This window comes from Cuculus canorus, chromosome 1 (assembly GCF_017976375.1).
Source record: "Cuculus canorus isolate bCucCan1 chromosome 1, bCucCan1.pri, whole genome shotgun sequence".
Classification (NCBI taxonomy): domain Eukaryota; kingdom Metazoa; phylum Chordata; class Aves; order Cuculiformes; family Cuculidae; genus Cuculus; species Cuculus canorus.
The window spans coordinates 29,862,156-29,882,233 of record NC_071401.1 but is presented as its reverse complement, the minus strand read 5'-3'; the positions used below and the strand labels follow the sequence as shown (position 1 = coordinate 29,882,233).

The 20,078-nt window shown below is 43.5% G+C and overlaps 2 protein-coding genes across 2 annotated transcripts; one reads left to right on the top strand and one right to left on the bottom strand.

Annotated features, from left to right (window-relative positions):
• Nucleotides 1-944: 944 nt before the first annotated feature.
• On the top strand, nt 945-5,827 carry NUDT15 (nudix hydrolase 15). The gene is made up of 3 exons (XM_054088925.1): nt 945-1,568; nt 1,655-1,845; nt 3,890-5,827. The coding sequence occupies exons 1-3, from the start codon at nt 1,264-1,266 to the stop codon at nt 4,033-4,035; spliced, it is 642 nt and encodes a 213-aa protein (XP_053944900.1). The 5' UTR covers nt 945-1,263; the 3' UTR covers nt 4,036-5,827.
• Nucleotides 5,828-7,533: 1,706 nt separating this feature from the next.
• Nucleotides 7,534-18,676, bottom strand: MED4 (mediator complex subunit 4). Its single transcript, XM_054088917.1, has 7 exons — nt 18,514-18,676; nt 13,948-14,014; nt 13,493-13,663; nt 13,070-13,127; nt 12,029-12,115; nt 11,132-11,263; nt 7,534-8,279 (listed from the first exon to the last, which is right to left on the bottom strand). The coding sequence occupies exons 1-7, from the start codon at nt 18,603-18,605 to the stop codon at nt 8,107-8,109; spliced, it is 780 nt and encodes a 259-aa protein (XP_053944892.1). The 5' UTR covers nt 18,606-18,676; the 3' UTR covers nt 7,534-8,106.
• Between the last annotated feature and the right edge of the window lie 1,402 nt (nt 18,677-20,078).

The following is a 20,078-nucleotide window of genomic DNA, read 5'->3' as shown; positions in this document are numbered from 1 at the left end:
CTTTGGTTTCAGGTGCACGTCATTTGTACAAATGCTTTTTCAGTTCTTGGTGACCTAATAATTTCAAACTTCAGTGACCTTCTTCTCTTCTTGTAAGCAATAAATGACAGGATGACAGAGAATGACCTCATGTTGCATGAAGTGAGGTTTAGATTGGATATTAGACAAAAGTTCTTTACCAAAAGGTTGGTTAAGCATTGGAACAGGCTGCCCAGGGAAGTGGTAGAGTCACCATCCCTAGAGCTGTTCAAGAAGCCTGTAGATGTGGTGATAGAAGAAATAGTTACTATTACAAAAAGTGGAATACTTTTGGTTAAGCTAAAGTAGAGTTGCTTTTCATCTCAGTAACCGTGATTTTTGAAAGTGAGACAGAATGCCCCTCTGATGGTGTTTTCTTTCAGTGTTCATCCAGACATTGTTCATTCTTTGAAGATGGTAACATCTTGTGTGCAGTATGATTTGTGCTGAAAAAGACGTGCCTCCTCCTCTAATCACCTCTGCTTGCAGCCTCCTCATCTCAAATGCAAGGTCAAGCAGAGCTGAGCTCCCAATCTGGCAAGAGTTTTGACTGTTGTGAAGTTCATATTAACATTAAAATTAGTCCTTGGAAAAAAATAGGATATGCATAGGAATATTTATACATATATATTATGTATTATATTATAAGGTATAATATATATTATATATGTAATATATATTACATATATTATAATGGATAATATATATTTATATATATTTTATATATTTATATATATATTTTATATAATGGATGATATATATTATATATAATATATATGATATATAATACATAATATATTAATATTATATATTAATATATTATAATATATTAATATATTATTATATATTATAATGGATTATATATATATATATTATGCATATTCTGGCAATATTTATACATATGCACGTAATGGGAAACACACTGTCCCCAGCTCTTCTTTGGCTATACACAAGTGATGGATCGCGTGATCCTCGTATTGCCCAGCCCTGATAAAGGGTACTTTGCTTTCTAAACCTCCAAAACGAGTCTTAGACGAGTTCATTTTCTGGCCTTTTCGGTTCTCAGAGGCACTTCAGGTTTCGTGGGCACGATGGTGTGGGGCTGACGGTTGGACTGGATGAGCTTAGAAGTCTTTTCCAATGATTCTATAGCCTCACTCGTCCCTTTTCATTCGGAGACCACAAACACCCTCAGCGCCACCGAGCACGCGAGGCCCACGTGACTCCTCGGCGGGAAAAGGCGAGATGGGGGCGCGGCCCGAGACGTTATGGTCAGCCCGCCCCTTGCTGCCACGCCGCTCCTCTCTCAGGCCACGCCCACCCAGTGACGTCGCCGCCGCCCGCGGAACGCGCGCACTTTGCCCCACGTGCCCTGGAAGGAGGGAGAGTGGAGCGGTCATGGGCGAGGCGGCGACGCCGCCGCGCCCCGGGATCGGCGTGGGCGTAGTGGTCACTAGCGCCGCGCACCCCGGCTGCGTCCTCCTAGGCAAGAGGAAGGGCCCGGTGGGGGCCGGCACCCATCAGCTCCCCGGAGGCCACCTGGAGTTCGGGTAGGAGCCCCCGAGCCTCCTCCCGCGGCCCCCGCGGGGTGCCAGCTGCCCTGCCCTGAGCGGCCGTACCCTTCCCGTGCCCACAGGGAGAGCCTGGCGGAGTGCGCGGCGCGGGAGACGCTGGAGGAGGCGGCACTGCCCTTGCGCAACGTGCGCTTCGCTTCGTGTGTCAACGCCGTGTGCGCCGCCGCGCGTTACCACTACGTCACCGTCCTGATGAAGGGCGAGGCGGAGCCCGGCGCGGAGCCGCGCAACTGCGAGCCCGACAAGAACGAGGGTGAGGGGCGCGCGCGGCGGGGCGGGGCTGCGGGAACGGGTCTTCGTAAGGGGGCGTGGTTTGGCGGGGCCGGGCTCGTTTTAGGGCTCGGTGGTGGGCGGGGCTTCAGGGACGTGTATTCGTAAAGAGCAGGGCTTGGCAGGGGCGGGACTCCCATGGGGTGGGTGTTCATGAGCGGCGTGGCTTCCCGAGGGCACATCTTCATGGGGGCGGGGCTTGGGAAGGGGACGGGAGTCCCATGTGGTGTGGCTACAGGGCGGGCCTTAATAAGGGGGCGGGGATTCAGCAGGGTGTGGGGCGTCCGTTGGGGAGTGGCTCGGCGTGGGCGGGGCTTCAGAGACGGGACTTCATAAAAGGGCGGATTCAGGGGCGGGGCTTGGAGGTTGGGTCTTTTTAAGGGGCGTGGTTTCCATGTGGGCGTGGCTTAAATGGGCTGCTCCTTCGTGGGGGCCGTGAATTCGGGGCGGATCTTTGTGAGTGGGCGTGGGTATGTGTGGGGTCTTCATAGGGTGGAGGCTTCCTGGGCTGGGTCTCCATAAGGGGCGGGGCTTCTGCAGGGGACGGGGCTTCTGCAGGGGACGGGGCTGCCGCGTCCCCTCGGCAGAGAGAGATGCACCCGCATAGGAACAACCGTTTAAGCGTGTTTTAGGTTAATGTGGTTTGTGATTCCCTTTACTGCCACACACGTGCAGAATCATGGAATTGCTTGCCTGGAAAAGACCTTAGAGATCATCAAGACCAACCATACCTTTCCACTACTAAATCATATCTGCAGCACCTCATCTACCCATCTTTAAACACCTCCAGGGGTAGTGACTGAAACACCTCCCTGGACAGCCTGTGCCAGTGCTTGGTGACCCTCTTAGTGAAGAAATACTCCTTCATATCCAATCTAAACCTCCCCGGCACAGGTTGAGGCCGTTCCCTCTCATCCTATCGCCCCTTACCACCCACCTCGCTACAGCCTCTTTTCAAGTAATTGTAGACAGTGATAAGATCTCCCCTCAGCCTCCTCTTCTCCAGGTTAAACAACCCCAATTCTTTCAGCCACCCCTTGCAGGACTTGTTCTCCAGCCTCTTCACCAGCTTCCTTGCTTTTCTCTGGACACACTCCAGGACTTCAATGTCTTTCTTGTAATGAGAGGCCCTAAACTGAACACAGTATTGAGGGCATGGAGGGGCTACAGGTACATCCATGAGGCTGAATGTGAGCCAGCAGTGTGCCCAGGTGACCAAGAAGGCCAACAGCATCTTCGCTTGTATCAGAAATGATGTGGCCAGCAGGAGCAGGGAGATGATTCTGCCCCTGTGCTCTGCACTGATGAGGCCACACCTCAAATACTCTGTTCAGTTTTGGGCCCCTCACTACAAAAAAGACATCGAGGCCCTGAAGTGTGTCCAGAGAAGGGCAACAAAGCTGGTGAAGGGGCTGGAGAACAAGTCTTATGAGAAATAGCTGAGGGAACTGGGATTGTTTAGCCCGGAGAAGAAGAGGCTTAGGGAAGACCTTATTGCGCTCTATACTGCCTGAAAAGAGGTTGTAGCAAGCTGGGTCTCCTCTCACAAGTAACAAGTGATAGGACAAGAGAAAATGGCCTCAAGTTGCACCACGAGAGGTTTAGATTGGATATTAGGAAAAATTTCTTCACCAAAAAAGTGGTGAAGCATTGGAAGAGGCTGCCCAGGGAAGTGGTGGAATCACCCTCCCCAGAGGTGTTCAATAAATCTGTAGATGGCTTGCTTTGGGACATGATTTGGTGGGCATGGTGTTGAGCTGATGGTTAGACGGTGATCTCGGAAGTCTTTTCCAATCTTAACGATTCTATGATTCTGCAGGTCTGAGAAAACGCTCATTCTTGGTAGGGTCAGGACTTAATGTGAGGAAAGTAATTAATGTAAAATAACTGCATACAGAATAGAGAACTCAACTATGTTGTTGGAAGTTTCTGCTCAAGAACCACCCGTCCAGACTTGCAGAGGACTAACTGTTCGATGATTAATTTTACACTGTATCTTTTTCTTTATTTTTTTCTCTTCCTTACAGGTTGGGAATGGGTTAAATGGGATGAATTTCCCCCAGCAGATCAACTGTTCTGGGCCTTACGCTGTTTAAGGGAACAAGGTTACAACCCCTTTACAGAAGAGCTCGATCATCTAAAGGGGTACACGGGAAGTCACCAGCTAACGTAAAAAAAAAATGTATGTTGTGTAACAAACTAAGGGACAGACCCGCTTTTTTGCTGTAAAAAAAGAAAAGGATATATCATGCTCAGATATATAATATCTGCCCATGTGAAAATATGACCCTTACCAAAGCCAAAAAACACCAAATATTTCAGTGCTTTTACTTTATTTCATGTTTCTTGTTCCAGAGCGTTTTCTAGCACTAGTGGTTAATAATTAATGTTTTCTTTCATAGAAAACTCAGTGTTTTATCTGGTTAATCTTTATATGGATGAGTAGCTCTTTGGAAGTCAACTAGTCAAAGAAGCTCACTCATTTGGAAACAGTTGCAGCATGAGGCCCAGGAGAAACTTGATTTATTTAAAGCTCGGTCCTGCCCTCTGTGTAAAACTACTTGTATATGGTGCTGCTTTCCTGTAATTATAAATTTTGGACCAATCTTTAAACTCAGCCTTCTCTCATAGCTGCAGTTAAGATACTGACATGAACAAAAGTCACATTTTCTAGACAATGCCTTGTTCTCCTGCAGGCAGTAGTACATAATTGAAAATTATTAAAAACAGCAAACGGTTGTGGTAGCTTCTTATAGGGAATGAAAAGTCTCTGACCCTGTTGCTGTTCCCTTTCATTACAGAGTTCTGTTTGCCTCAGTGCCATTAGAATTTGTCTGCAGAAGCATTTCAGATCTCTGTAGTTGATCTTAATTCCTGATCATGTTACTAAATAGGTTAATGGAGGGGTGCCCGCTGTGTGCTTCTGAGTGGACACAAATAACACTGTACAAAGCTGAGGTGTAGCTCTGTATCCGTCAGTCATACCGCTTGGCTAAAGAGGATCATAGTATTAAGTAGCAGAGATAGATGTAATTCTGTGTGGCTACTGGGATTGGATAGAATTGCTAATTTTCAGTTTGATATGACTAAATGATTGAATTGGTAGTGAATGAAATCACAGAACACAAAGATGGATGCAAAACCAATGAGGTTTTAAATGTTTCGTTCTCCTTGAATCTGTAACTAAATTTGATTCTTTTCCAGCTGTAGTCATTAGGACATCAGCAATTGGTTGTACAATAAAGGTCGATTATGACTTTAAAAAAGACCACAAACTGGCTCATTTTTTTCCTCTTCAGAGTTCCTTTAAAACACAGGTTTTGTCTGTTTCCTTTAGATATACCCACTTCACAAAATGTTCTGATATATTGAATTTCTTTTAAATACAACACAAGTACAATATTGAAAGATTAAAATTGTCTAGAGTTATGAATTGTCTTATAAGAAATGAGCTTGAAAGATTTGAAGCTCTTCCTTACTTTCAGCATAAATTTTCTTAAATGGACATGGCTTTTTTTTGCTGAGAAGCAGACAGTGATACAGACTATGAGGATTCTAGTAAGGATCGCAAGCCTCCTGCTTTGAATTTGAGGTATTAACTACATGCAACTTCCCTTAGGACAGATATTCTTTCAGTGAAGTGAAGAAACAATATATTGTTCTAAAACAGTTTTGAAATGGGAAATATCACCAAAAATTCCTTTACTGATGCATCTTTGTAGAAAACTTATTTTTCTATTCAAAAGAAGAGATTTTCTTCCTGAAAGCAACTTTAAGTACACTGGAAAGTACTCCATTCAGCTGTCAACAAAGAGGCTATAGGAATATTTGACAGATATCCTGCCCACCCGTACCAAAGAATAATGAAAAAAAAAAAGTAATAATTAAAATGATTTAGTGCAATTTTAAGTTTTAGAAGGTATCTAGCACTTGATGGGAAAACAAGTCACTGTAAAAGGGTTTGTCATGCAATAAATACTTTCTTACCTTTAATGGTTATATTCATTTTATCTGTTGTAAATATACAAGTAATTACTGAAATTAGGACACAAACAAGGTCTCCATATGTCAGGTTTTCTGTATCCTTTCTAAGTGGAATGATTAAATGTCCACAGTGTGTTACTGCCAAGACTTGGCTCTTTCAACTAAATGTTATGTTTACTTTGATTTTTGGTACTTTTGCCAAGTAGAAAAATATATTATGTACACATCGAAGCCACTAAATAATAGAACATGCAGTTAAAACTGTGGTTTTCTGAATTGCTTGTGATAGACAAAATTCACTTAAAATAGCACTAGAGTTGTCCAGCATTGAGAAGAACACTTCTGAACAGTGTATATATAATTTGGAGCACTAATATAAAGGAACTGCTTAGGATGCATCTTATGCACAGAATGTGAATTTATGCTAAGTGAACAGTGGGCAGAGCTGTCTTCTTAACTATTTCTTGGATGCAACACATTGTTAAAGGATTAAGTGAGACCAAACTGTCAAACAACCCAGAAAAAGTGGTTGCTGTTTCTGTTCATTCTTACTTACATGTGGAAGCAACCACCCACCTCCACAATATTTCAGTTAGTGAACCACAGGATAGATCCATATAAGAGTTTTGAGGAGACTGAACATGACACTTCCTGTGACTATTATCTCCATTTATATTTCATTCCAGTAACAGAATGGCCTTATAAATTATGAGAAGATGAAAAAGACTAGTGAGCTGCAACTGTCAAGGGAGAGGCATTTAAGAAAGAGAATACTAATCCTGTGGTACAAAGCATTAAGAAACTGCATTTCACAAGACTGTGTGTGATCCTGATCACATATATTTAAAAAACCCCGATTTGAATTAGGACAGGGGCAGGCGAGGTTAACAAGGATGATTGAGAGGGGCCCCATTTCTCTTTTAAAACAAGCGCTGCCCTTATTACGTGAACCTGACTGAAGAGGTCCTTTTCATTTCTACATCCTCATGGGATTTGTACATATTTTGGTCATATGTGGCAGCATTACTGACAGAAATATTTGAAAGACTGTCCAAACAAATGAAGAAGTACCTGATGAATCAGATCCTTCCTGTGAGGAATCTACAATCTTCAGAAAGCCTCACTGTAGGGCAGAAACCCGTAACTGCCATGAGCAACAGTACGCATCAGTTTTCTGATTTGATCAGAGGGTTACTTGAAAGAAAAGTAGCTGTAGTAAAATGACTCCTTAAGCAAAACAGAACAGGGAAAGGAGAGCCAAGGGAAGTGCTTTTGGAAAGATGAAAGAACGTCGTAGTTGAGGCAGGAAATGCAAAGTAAACAAATTAGCAGGTTCAAAGAAAAAAAAATATGGATGATGAGAATAAAGAATTTGCAAACACTGAAAGGAGCTGAACTTGCAGTGGCCCCCAAAGCCTGTCATCTCCAGGGTCCCAGGATGCTTAAGGTAAAGCCTTGTGAATGGGCACTCTACATCACTGCCTCAGGGGCTGCCCAGTTCCATGTGTATCTGATAGAGCTCTGCTGAAAAGGGTACTTTGATTTCCTGACTACTCAGCTGCTTCTAATACCACCTTGCCATTTTGCAAAGGGGAAAATTGAATACAAACATAATCAGAATTCAACCACCTACTGGGATAAAATGTGCTGAGTATTGAAGTTAAATCTTAGGTGAGTAAATATACAAAATGAAAGTTACATGAAAGCTGGGTTTATTATGACAAATCATTCATTAGATATTACAATAATTAGAAACTTTTTTACAGCTTATTGCCGTCTTTTTTGTTCTCGGCACACATGATCAAGAACGGGCAGTAACAAAACGGATATTAAAATTACAAATGTCACGTCTCATTTCTGCGCCATAGAAAAGGCTGTCATCAAAAGAGTAGATAAAAACAAACATACAAGGGGATTCCCCTTACACCTTTTTTCCCAGGAACTTTTGTCATCTAAGGTATATATACACACACACACAGTCTCTTGCAAACATACACATTCGCACATTTACATAATCACTGGAAATTCAACATCTCTCTTCCAGCAAAAAGCTCCCAGTCATTTTACTTAAACATCTAATGGAAAAAAAGAAATCTAAATCAACAATTTTAAATTAGTCACCCTATTTCTGAGCCAGCTGTTATCTTCTCCCTACACAGGGCCGCCAGCATCACAAAAGGGTATTGCAGTTTGTGACGAACAGCATCCAATCTACCTTCACCACAGGAAAGGTCTACTGGGGATACTGTCCCTCTTGTACCTAGTCTGAGTCACTGCTGCTGCTTGAGGAGTCTGTTGACATAACTTCTACATCATCTTCATTCTCTTTATTGTGTCCTGGAGGCTCCAACATGAAGTCATTGCTATGATTAGGAGGTAGCATGTTCATGGACATATCACTTGACTGCCAAGGATACTGAGGAGCAAGCACATCTGCAAAAAAGAGGCACAACCAAACTATCAGGTTTGCGTATCAACAAATTCAACAAGACAGGTCAACCAGAAATCCCAATTTAAAATTAAAGCTTAAGATTACTCCTGATTTTTGGACAGATGAAATCCTCTGGTAACGGCTGGCAAACATGATGGAGCCACTCTACCACTGTAAAAGCCTACTTTGTCAGAAGCCCACTTACATAGGTGGCTCTTGATCTCTTATAACTCCACTTCAAAACAATATGTACTCCTACAGAGCTTTTTAGCTTCAAAGCACGGGTGAACTGAACATTCACAACCTCTGGCAGTAATGAAAATGGTCACCCTCTGTCAGTATGCAAAAATAGATTAAAGCATTAGATTGAAAAAAAAAACCAAACCTTATGGCTAACATAGAAATTCAGAGTAAAAGTTTTATCCAAACTTGGCTGGAACACCTTGCTTATTGTTTTATTCCAACAGCAAATATGGTGCATCAAATGCAAAGGTGAAGAGTGCCCTACATAATCAGGGCCACAGACAGAGGTGAGAATGCCCCACCGTGCCCCAGCCAGGCCAGCATCAGTTGTCTTTCACTTCTCTCAGCTCTCACTGTTCTCTTCTCTTCTTACTTCCAAAGCCATCCCAAGCTATACTCCCTACCAACCTACCCTCCCCCCCAACATTTCCTAGTCTCCCTTCCTTGCCCCCAAAGTGGCTCATTTCAAAGCTGCAGGTACATTTCTATATGCCATTTTGTCTCCCTTCCTTTTAATTTATGCTCCTACTGCTGTGCTTCAGTTAATTTCCAGTTACCAGACACTGTAACTACGTCTGTCCCACAGAAGGCACCAGCTACCTCCCACTTCCAGCAAGAATTAAAAATAATTGGGCAGACTCAGAAGTGAACAAAAGCCAACTCAAGCGGGACTCTGAGTACAGAAAGAGAGGGCACTGTCTAAGCAGAGGTCTCATATGGCAGACTTACTCTCAGGTGTTGCCTAACTCAGAAACGCACAGACTCCACACACATAGTAGCTTCTCATCTTTCAGTCTGCAGACACTGGAGATCTTACACATGACCTCCCACAGTCCCCAAGTACCAGATGCATTACCTAGCTGTACAAATCTGACCCACCAGCAGATGTGAGGGCATAATACAGCCTTCATGCCAGTTCCGTGCCTGCTTTACAAAGGCCAACAATAGTACCAGGTGGTCTCATCCCAGCTGTGGTGAAGTTAACCAACTTTATTTGAACCAGCTGAGATTGTAAGTTGGTGTTTTTTACATCTTGTGGCCATGCTTCAAAGCTGGGACCAATTACCCACTACTAAACCAGGCTGAATGTCTGTGCTAACCAGCCTTAAAGTTTTGAGGCTACAAAGCAGCTTGGAGACTCATTAACTGGACATCTCTGCAGAATTCTCTGAAAGGACTAGATGGCATAATTAGAATTCTCAGGACGTGCCTCCACATACCAACAGATTCAGGATCCCTATGCAAAATGCTCGTGCAGCCTCTATTTTAAATGAGGTTGTCATGTTTCCCTCATAGTGACAGTCTAGTAATAAGAGGATTTCTCATGACATAGGAGACCCAGATTCAATTAACAAGTTTACTTGAGCGGTTTAAAACCCCACACTTCCCAGCTTCTCAAACCAAAGTCCTAAAGAGTGGGCTTTCCATTCTTACAGTGATGGCACTCAAAAGTAAATGGAGCAAGTCTGCATGCCCCTAAGGCAGAGGAGCCAGCCAGAATGGGTTCTACCAAACTTACTCAAACAAATGCTCAAACTTCATGAGGAAGACACAACCTCAACATGTCCTCTGACCATATTTCAGAAGAACAGAAATGATACATAGGCCCATCCTCAGCATTTCCCTGGTGGGCTGCCAAGGGCAGATGTCAGGATCCCACTTCTGTTCAGCTCACTAACTCATTTATCCAAGGACAGTTTAGAAAGTGAGATGATGCAGAACTTAAAGTCACTTCCTAAAAAGTGACAATAGGATTAGACAGATGATCAGAAACAGAATTCCAGTTCACTATTTCTCCAAAGGAGTCGCAATACAGGTTTTCTTAAGATATTTAGTATAATTTTTGAAAACAAGCTTTCCATAACATCTCTAAGTGGCTTAATAGACAAGTAAAAATTGTTGCAAATCTCTCATGAATCCAAACTAAGAATTTTTCCACAGTTCAGTCTAACCATAGTAAATTAATGCTGCACAGGTAAAGAGCCACTGAGTTCTTGATTCAGTTACTCTAATTTACTGATGAATTCTATTTGTAGCATGAATGAATTCTACTAAAATCAGTGTTAGTGTCCATTTCACTAAAGAATTAAGAGATTAAAACTCAATTCCTACACTCAAAGTACTACCTCACCAGCTGTCCTTTGCAATGTCTTTTCAGTCCAGAACTTCTAAGCAGAACTTCTAAACAGTCTTGCTATATAGAGCGCAGACTTGAAGGCAGGAGACGACAAACTTCTTCTCTTCCAAATACAGCTTCCACAATTCTGTGCTTTCTGTCATCACTGCTACAAACAGTTTGCTTTGAAAATGCTTCTTTCTAATAAGATTTGATATAACTTATAGTAATTTAAAGTAAGTGAATCAAAGGGTATCTGAGTGAGTTGTATTTATACTGACTTAATTGTAGTGTCTGCAGTATGATTTAGCATGAAACAAAATAAAACTACACAATTGCTGTTAACTTTATTTACTCCATCTTCACTGATAGGGAACAATAGCAGCCATAATTTTCATTATTTTAACTCTGATTTACCTTTGCTAAGGGAAATTTATAACTGCTGTGACTGTACAAGGGAAAAAGAAACCGAAAACAAAACCGAGTTCCTTTTACCTGGCAGTCTGCCTGCTGCAAGTGCATCCCCTGGTAAGTGTCCATTCACTCCATTGGTGGATGGGTTGTTCATCTGGCCCAAGAGACCACTCCTCATTTCCAGATCTGTAGGATAAGGCCTACGTGGGTCTCCTGTAAGAAAAATAGCAAGGGAATGCTTTTAAATATTCAATAATTGTTGCACATATTAACTTTTTTCAGTGCCTAGTTTGCTGACCAAAAAAAATCCCATACTCTGATTGCTTTCATCAGCATGATCATCACAACTGTTTTGTTAAAATCCAAGTCTGTCTTTCACTTAGACTTTCTTTGTTCATTTAAAATTGGCAGAAAAAGCACATTTAAAAAAAACAACAAAACAAACTAAAGAGCATGTTTGGAAGATACCTTTGCTCTCCCTGCTACTTCACAGCTAAACAGCAAAGACAGGAATTGGAAAAAGCCCATTCTTATTTTGGACAAGGAGGACAGTTCCCAAAATTGAAACCTGACATATTCAAAGTCCTGGTCCTGACTCCACTGATTACTAACATCCTCTGAAAAGAATATTGCAAGAGACAGGAGGGAACACAACCAAGCACAGGGAAAAGCCTTTAACATCCTTGGTTCTAACTTACAATCAGGGCCAACATTCAGAGGAGAAAAAAAGCAAACACAGGAAAGCAGAGGAGGCCAGTCACTTAATGGAAGCATGCAGCTTCATAGCCTTTTGAAGACGTACATAAAGCCTACAGGACTTTGGATATCCATTTTTGTTGGAAAGATTAGCTATAATAGTGGAAAACAACATTACTTTAATAAACTCCAGTGTTTTTCACTGTATAAAATCATTACAAGACTAAATAATGAGTATACTTTATTAGAAAAAAAATCTAGCGTCATAAACATGGTAGTTACCTGGTACCCATGTCAGAGGGGCACAAACAGCATTGCTAGCACTGATCCTATGGGCATATTTAATTATTTCTTCAGAGGAAATGGCTCCTGGAAGAATGGAAGAACAGTTACTATATTCTCAAGGACCGAATCATTCAATTACTTCAGAATATTGGTCGTGAATACCTAAAACACTAGGAATGTAATTTTGTGAAACATTAAGAGCGAGCTTCAAATGCAATGACTGCTTAGAGGACTCTTAGACTACGCAAGGATAAGCTCCGCAGTGAACTGATTTTATAGCTGCACGTTTAGTACACCTTCAATGTCAACAGTTCTTCAACCTTGTGAAAAACACAAACCAGCCTCTTTGCAGGGTACCTAACACAATCTATACGAAGACTCCAGCACCTGCTTTACTATAGAATTTTCTGTAGTAATGAACTTTTTTGTTTGTTTAGTAACTGTAGAGAATATACATAGCAGCCCTTCTAAATATGTGCCTGTATCACAGTAATAGAAAATTCCTTGATTTTTCAGGTGGAAGAGGTAAAAGAAAATGATAAAAGATCTGTAAAAAAACCACCAATAAAATGCCTTCCACAAAAAAACACCCTCATTTTGGCTTGATAAGTGCCACAGAGTGGCAGAAATTGCTACAAATACAAACCAGTATCACCAGCTAGTCAACTCTTTCAAGTACAATGCACATGCACACAAATATTCTCTCCCCTCTATCAGCAGGTGTGAGGCTATTTGGTGAGACACTGAGGTAATCAGACATACTGTTATCCGTCCAAGAAGAGCTGAATTCAAGAGACACTTGAATTCAACTTTAATATTAATATGAGTGGCACAAAAATAATAATGCATTCCTGCCTTTACTCTGAGGAAGTGGTTATAGGTTCATAGGGAAATGGAAATCTGTTTACAGATAAAGCATCTGAAATCTGTGATGGCAGAATAATAAAAAAAAAAAAATTAAAATAACCCTAACTTGAGCTTAGAGGCAACTTTCACTACAACTGCATTTATGTATTATGTACAATTGTGTATACTCACCTTTTCTTGCCTTTTCAATTGATTTCAGCTTTTCCTTTGCTTGATAAACAGCTGTTGCCTAGTTGTAAAAAAACAACAAACAAACTAAACCAAACCTTCAATGCATCTTTAGTTTGTAAACTTCTACGTAAAGTCAGCTCTGTGGATAAACCGTTGCATTTCACTATGTTTTAAGGGAGAAACTTTTCACTGAATATTTTAAAAATATACTTAAATAAAAAAGGTTTGGAAGAAAATTAGTATTATAAACCAAAACTGAATACCATGATAACTAAACAGTACTTGACTACTGAAAAAAGCCCAAACCACTAAACTCTTATTAAGTTTTAAATATTCAAATCTTCTCAAACTAACACACGACTTTCTCCAGACCACCTTTCTCACAGTAGATGCTCAAAAGCAAACACATCTTTATGAACTTACCAGTATGTGCTCTGCTTCTTTTAGTTGTTTCTGCAGCTGCTGAATATCATTATCTCGCTTTTCTACTACCTTTTCTAAAAGCTGCATTTCATGATGGATTTTCCCCTGTTCAACTGCCAGCTTCATTAGCTCTTGAAACTCTCCATCTCTCTGAATCAGCAGTTCCAGGATCTATTGAACAAGAGTTTTGTAGAACTTTTAATTTAGCTAGAGTAACAACACACCCTCAGTCCTGCTGCAAAGAAAAGCAACTGACATCCTTAAGAGTATTCCAGAGTATTCCTGAAAGATTTCTTCCTCTGTTTCCAGAAATAGCCTATGAAGCATACAACAAATGATCAAACAACAACAGGAAGACCAAGAATGCCTTTGTAGTGAAAGAAAACAAAGGAAAAAAAAATAGAAGTTAAGTATTGTGCTTACCCAAAGAAATACAGTTCAGAAAGTCAGCTTACCTGGCTCTCCTCTCCTGGTTGTGGAAGCTTCTGGTTTCTTGAAATTGCCAAAATTTCAATTAGTTCCCTGAAAGGAAAATTCTGTGTTTGTGCAATTTTCTAGGACATTATTTTTAAATGGCATCAAGTCATTCCAAAATTATCAGAGCACTGATATCACTACAAAAGCATTTGTGGACTTGAGTATTTTATAGCTTTATCGTACAGTGTTGGCAGGGATTTCTCAACTAGGAGTAATTCCCTGAATAGTCTCATGATTGGAGCACATTTTCTTCTTTATTCTTTCAGTTCATGAAGTGCTTATGTCTATTTGTACTCGTGAGAAGTGCTAAGTTCCTGCCAAATTACATACGGCACAAGTAGAAGCAGAAACAAAAAGCAGCACAATGAAACACATTCATACCCTATTTTAAAGGTCCCTTCTAACCCAAACCATCCTATGATTCTACTGATTCTATTTGTTGCAAGAGGACATGAAAGATGTCTTCACTATTTTACTTCTCTACTTCTTCTCCATTTTTTTCCCAACAGAGCAAGTTTCTCACTTGGGTTTAAAGCAATTATGTCTATAGTTTTATTTCCACAATGGTACATTAGTTGTATATAAAAAAAATGACCACAAAACTAAAAACATTCTGGTGCTGGGTTAGAAGCGCTTCTCAAACAAAGTTCTTGATCACATCTTCAGGTACCCATTTACTCTGCCACCATTCTGAAAAGCCAACAAGAACCTCAGAGGGGACTCGCTAAGCAACAAGACCATCGTGCAGCTGGAGCTGAACTTGGCAAGGGAAGTAAAGACTAACAAGAAGGGCTTTTACAGGTATGTCAATCAAAATAGGAAGGTCAAAGAGAACATACCCCCACTGATGGTTGGAAATGGGGATCACCTATCAACGGATGAGGAGAAGGCTGAGGCACCTAATAACTTTTTTGCCCCAGTCTTCACTGATAACCACTCTCCTTGCCCCTCCTGGGTCATAGGACAGCAAGACGGTGACTGGGGGGGTAAAACCCCTCCCATAGTAGAGGAAGAGGTTTATGACCACCTGAGGAACCTGAACACATATAATTCTATGGGACCTGAAGAGATGCATCCCAGAATCCTAAGGGAATTATCAGATGTAGCTGCCAAGCCACTCTCCATATTTCAAAAGTCATGGCAGTCAGGGGAAGTCCCTGATGACTGGAAGAAGAGTGACGTTTTGCCCATTTTTAAAAAGGGTTGAAAAGACAACCCTGAGAACTACCAACCAGTCAGCCTCACCTCTGTGCCTGGGAAGATCATGGAACAGATCCTCCCAGAAGCTACGCTAAAGCACATCAAGGACATTGAGGTGAATAATGACAGCCAGCATGGCTTCACGAGGGGCAAATCCTGTATGACCAACTTAGTGGCTTTCTATGATGGGGTTACCGCAGCAGTGGACACGGGTAAACCAATGGACGTGATCTATCTGGACTTCGGTAATGTCTTTGACATGGACCCCACAACATCCTTCTCTCTAAATTGGAGAGATATGGATTTGATGGGTGGATGGTAAGGTGGGTAAGAAACTGGTTGGTTGGTTGTATTCAAAGAGTAGTAGTCAATGGCTCAAAGTGCAGATGGAGATCCGTGACAAGTGGTATCCCTCAGGGGTCTGTACTGGGACCGGTGCTGTTCAGTATCTTTACCAATGATATTGACAGTGAGATTGAGTGCACCCTCAGCAAGTTTGCGGATGACACCAAGCTGAGTGGTGTAGTTGCCACACCAGAAGGATGGGATGTCATTCAGAGGGACCTGGACAGACTGGAGAACTGGGCCTCTGAGAAACTCATGAGGTTCAACAAGGCCAAGTGCAAGGTCCTGCACCTGGGTCGGGGCAATCCCTGTTTTCAGTACACGATGGGAGGTGATGTGATTGAGAGCAGCCCTGCAGAGAAGGACTTGGGGGTGCTGGTCGATGAGAAGTTCGATATGAGCCAGCAATGTGTGCTCGCAGCCCAGAAAACCAACCGTATCCTGGGCTGCATCAAAAGAAGTGTGGCCAGCAGGGTGAGGGAAGTGATTCTGCCCCTCTATTCCTCTCTTGTGAGACTCCATCTGGAATACTGTGTCCAGTTCTGGAATCCTCAACGTAAGAAGGATGTAGAGCTGTTGGAACAGATCCAGAGCAGGGTACAAAGATGATTGGAGGGCACAAAGATGATCGGAGGGCTGGAGCACCCTCCATATGAGAACAGGCTGAGAGAGTTGAGCTTGTTCAGCCTGGAGAAGATAAGTCTTAGAGAAGATCTTACAGTGACCTTCCAGTACCTGAAGGGGCCTACAAGGAAGCTGGAGAGGGGCTATTCATAAAGGCTTGTGGTGATAGGACTAGGGGCAATGGGTATAAACTGGAGAGGGGCAGATTTAGACTACACATTAAGAAGAATTTCTTCACCACGAGAGTGGTGAGACACCGGAACAGGTTGCCAAGGGAAGTTGTGGCTGCGTCATCCCTGGAGGTGTTCAAAGCCAGGTTGGATGGCTTTAGTGGGATGTCCCTGCCCACAGCAGGGGGGTTGGAACTAGATGATCTTTAAGGTCCCTTCCAATCCAAACTAGTCTATGATTCTACGATTTTCCATAAATTCAGCAAATCTATTTGGCTTCTAACGCTACAGATGGCGGTTCAAGGCTATGCATGAGTAACTGTCTCTCTGAAGGCACTGTCCTCAGAACAGCATGGGTTCGCTGCTTGGTCGACTGCAAGCAGCTCAGTGAGATTTATGACTAAGACAGCAGTGGAGCCAGAAGCTTAAGATGAAAACAGGTGCTTTTCAAAATGTCTGAAAAAGCATCTCACCAGTAAATCTCTAAAAAGCGTCTTGGTCTATGTTTCTTGGTCACTCCTGAACACTAAAATGTTTTAAAACAATCGGAGAACAACACTATCGCTAAAGCTTTATTCTACTCGACCAACACTAAAAAGCAGCAAATAAAACCAGTTGTAAGTAGGTCAACTACTGCCATCAAGGCTGATGTCACAGAGTACTGTTATTCTGTCCTGTGTTAGCCACGTAACACATAGGCACAGATTCAAAACTATACAAAGGCTACAGACTAGACATGTTGCTTAATTTTTGCCCCTACCACAAAACCAGCACCATGTCTCTGAAAAGCGTGGCTCCACTGTGCTGCAACACTTTGCTGATCAACAGGAAAATTAATTAAATATTGGTGAGAATCAGAAAGGTTTGCGGCAGAAAGGACCTTAAAGATCATCCAGTTCCAACCCTCCTTGCCACAGCTAAGGACGCCTTCCCCTGGATCAGGCTGCTCAAAGCGTCACCCAACCTGGCTTTGAACACCTCTAGGGATGGGTCATTTATAACTTCTCTGGACAACCATGGCACAATATTAGTCCTAATATTAAAAAAATAAAATATCAAAAAGTTAGATAAAAAGCAAGCCTTTTTTTTTTAACTCCCCAAACCACACATTCTCCAGCAACCGATACGTCACAATAAGATCTGAAACAGAATAAAACCTAAGGAGCAACTGACCACTGTATTTTCATCGTACATTTCACTCGTAGAGTGAGCCAGCCACAAGGACAGCATGGGTTACTCTCTCTGAAAAAAGTTTTCCTAAGCTCCTGCTCTCCTTGAGCGGAGGAAAATAATTGGAAACCAGTTTAATTGTGCTGCCAGCTGTGTCTCCACAACAAGGTGGATAACTGGAAGGAGGGTTATTGGTCCAGCCTCATGAGTACGGACTAAGTACCCAAGGACTTATATCACTCCATAGATGAGCTCTGCAGCTGGTTCCGAGCAAGTTTAACACAGACACAGGTGACGAACGAAGGGGCTCCAGCCATGCAACAGCACCTACAAATTTCTGATGTACGCATAATTTTATTGATGCCTAAAATCCGAGGGAGGGGGGCACTTCACAGGAAACGCAGGTGTCAAGAAACAAGGAAAGGCAAGCGCTGGTGCAGGGAAGCTCCCCTGCTGCTCAGCAAACAGCAAAGGCAGCTGCGCAGCGGTCACTGCCCTGGCCCTGGTGGAATGCCGGGCCAAGCCCTTCTCCCTCGGAGGCAGACCAGGCAAGGCAGGAGCACAGGGACAGAGTTGGGGTTGTTCAGCCTGGAGAAGCAAAGGCTCCAGGGAGAAATTACAGTGACCTAGACTAAAGCTGGGAAGGGACTTCTAACAAAGACTTGCAGTGACTGGATGAAGGGGAATAGCTATAAATTGGAGAGGGGAAGATTTAGACTAGACACAAGGAAGAATTTCATCACTACGAGTGATGAGGCACTGGCACAGGTTGCCCAGGGAAGTTGCGGCTGCCCCATCCGTGGAGGTGTTCAAGGCCAGGCTGGATGGGGCTTTGAGCAGCCCGGTCTGTTGGGAGGTGTCCCTGCCCATGGCAGGGGTGGTGGAACTGGATGATCTTTAAGGTCCCTTCCAACTCGAACCATTCCGACTATGACACGCCAGGAGCCGGGCCGCACACCCCTCCGCCGCAGCCCCAGTCCCCTCCACGCCCAGGGCTCCTCCCGCCGCCCCACCCGGGCGGGCCGCCCGCGGCACCTGGCCAGGAGCTCGAGATCCTCCAGCGCCGCCAGCAGCCGGTCCCGGGTGCTGCTCCGCTCCCCACCCGCGGCCGTCGCTGCCGCCGCCATCACGGTCTGGGTGCGGACCCGAGTGGGAACCCTCCTCAGTGGCGGCGCTCGGCGCGCGCCCGGCAGCGCCCTCAGGCGGGCGGGCGGGGGGAGGCGGGGAGCAGCCCTCGCGCATGCGCACAGCGGCCTGGCCGCGGGGTGGGCGGGGCGGGGGCGGCTTCTGCCTGCGTGGGGGTGGGTGGGGGGGGAGGAACGGCTGCGAAAAAGCCCGCAAATAAACCTCTAGGGGTCGTTTTGGAGTTTTAGAAAGCAATCACCTTTTATAAGTGTTTGCTTTTTATTTTTTTTTATGAGGACAAAGCTGAGGTACTTAATGCCTTCTTTGCCTCAGTCTTTAATAGTAAGGGAAGTTGTTCCCCCTGTGTACAAACCCAGGAGTCAGAGGAGCAGAATGAGGCTCCCATGATCTAAGAGGAGGTGGTTAGAGACTTCCTTGCCCAGCTGGACACCCACAAGTCTATGAGCCGGATGGGATCCACCCAAGAGTATTGAAGGAGCTGGCGGATGTCCTTTCCAAATCCCTTTCCATCATCTTCCAGCAGTCCTGGCTGACTGGGGAAGTTCCACTGGACTGGAGGCTGGCTAAGGAGAAGGGTTGCAGGGAGGATCCAGGGAACTACAGGCCTGTCAGTCTGACCTCTGCAAACAGAGTTGGTTATAGAAGAAAACACATCTGTTCAGCACAGATCATATTTAATATGATATGTAACAGCATCTGGAAAAAGACTATTTGAAAAAATTGCTATAAAAACATGCTATCAGAGGGACATTCTATCTAATTTTCAAAAAATACAGTTACTTTAGGTTGAATGAAATTATTCCATATTTTGTAATACAAACTACTTTTTGTATCAGGAGGGGCTGAGGGGAAGCCGGGGGGCTGGGGTTGGTGTAAGCTCATCGTGGAGAGCCGTGGGTGTAAGGGGAAAGGAGGTCACATCTGGCATATCTGCCCTAGCAAGGCCAGATGGGTGCATGTAAAAGCCTTGTCCTGGAGCCAGGTCGTGTTACACAAGGATTGGAAGGGGAAAGATTTAGATTAGACATTAGGAAGCAATTCTTCACAGCGAGGGTAGTGAGGCACTGGAACAAGTTGCCCAGGGAAGCTATGGATGCCCCATCCCTGGAGGTGTTCAAGGCCAGGTTGGATGGGGCCTTGAGCAGCCTAGGTGTCCCTGCCCATGGCAGAGGGGGTTGGAACTGGGTGACCTTTAAGGCCCTTCCAACCCAAACCATTCTATGATCTGCTCTCATTGCTGTTTCAAATGCATTTCCAGTCCCCAGATTTCCACTGAAATGAGATTCAGAAGAACGCTAAAGACACAGAAAACAAAGTGCAGAGAAAGGGCTGTGACTGAATTATGTCTCAACTCTTAACTTGCTATCAGGGGGTCCTGATGTCCAAAAATCACTTAGGTGCTTTTTATCCGATAGAGGATGAAATGGCTGAGGAGAGTTAAGTGGCTGATGCTG

Bases quoted from the DNA above. Each gene is read 5' to 3' on its own strand.
- NUDT15 (XM_054088925.1), top strand. From the start codon at position 1,264: ATGGGGGCGCGGCCCGAGACGTTATGGTCAGCCCGCCCCTTGCTGCCA. The intron at 1,569-1,654 runs GTAGGAGCCCCC...CCGTGCCCACAG, and splicing joins GGAGGCCACCTGGAGTTCGG to GGAGAGCCTGGCGGAGTGCG. The intron at 1,846-3,889 runs GTGAGGGGCGCG...TCTTCCTTACAG, and splicing joins CGAGCCCGACAAGAACGAGG to GTTGGGAATGGGTTAAATGG.
- MED4 (XM_054088917.1), bottom strand. From the start codon at position 18,605: ATGGCGGCGGCAGCGACGGCCGCGGGTGGGGAGCGGAGCAGCACCCGG. The intron at 14,015-18,513 runs GTGCCGCGGGCG...TTTTCCTTTCAG, and splicing joins GATCTCGAGCTCCTGGCCAG to GGAACTAATTGAAATTTTGG. The intron at 8,280-11,131 runs GTAAAAGGAACT...TCTTTTTTGCAG, and splicing joins TGCAGCAGGCAGACTGCCAG to ATGTGCTTGCTCCTCAGTAT.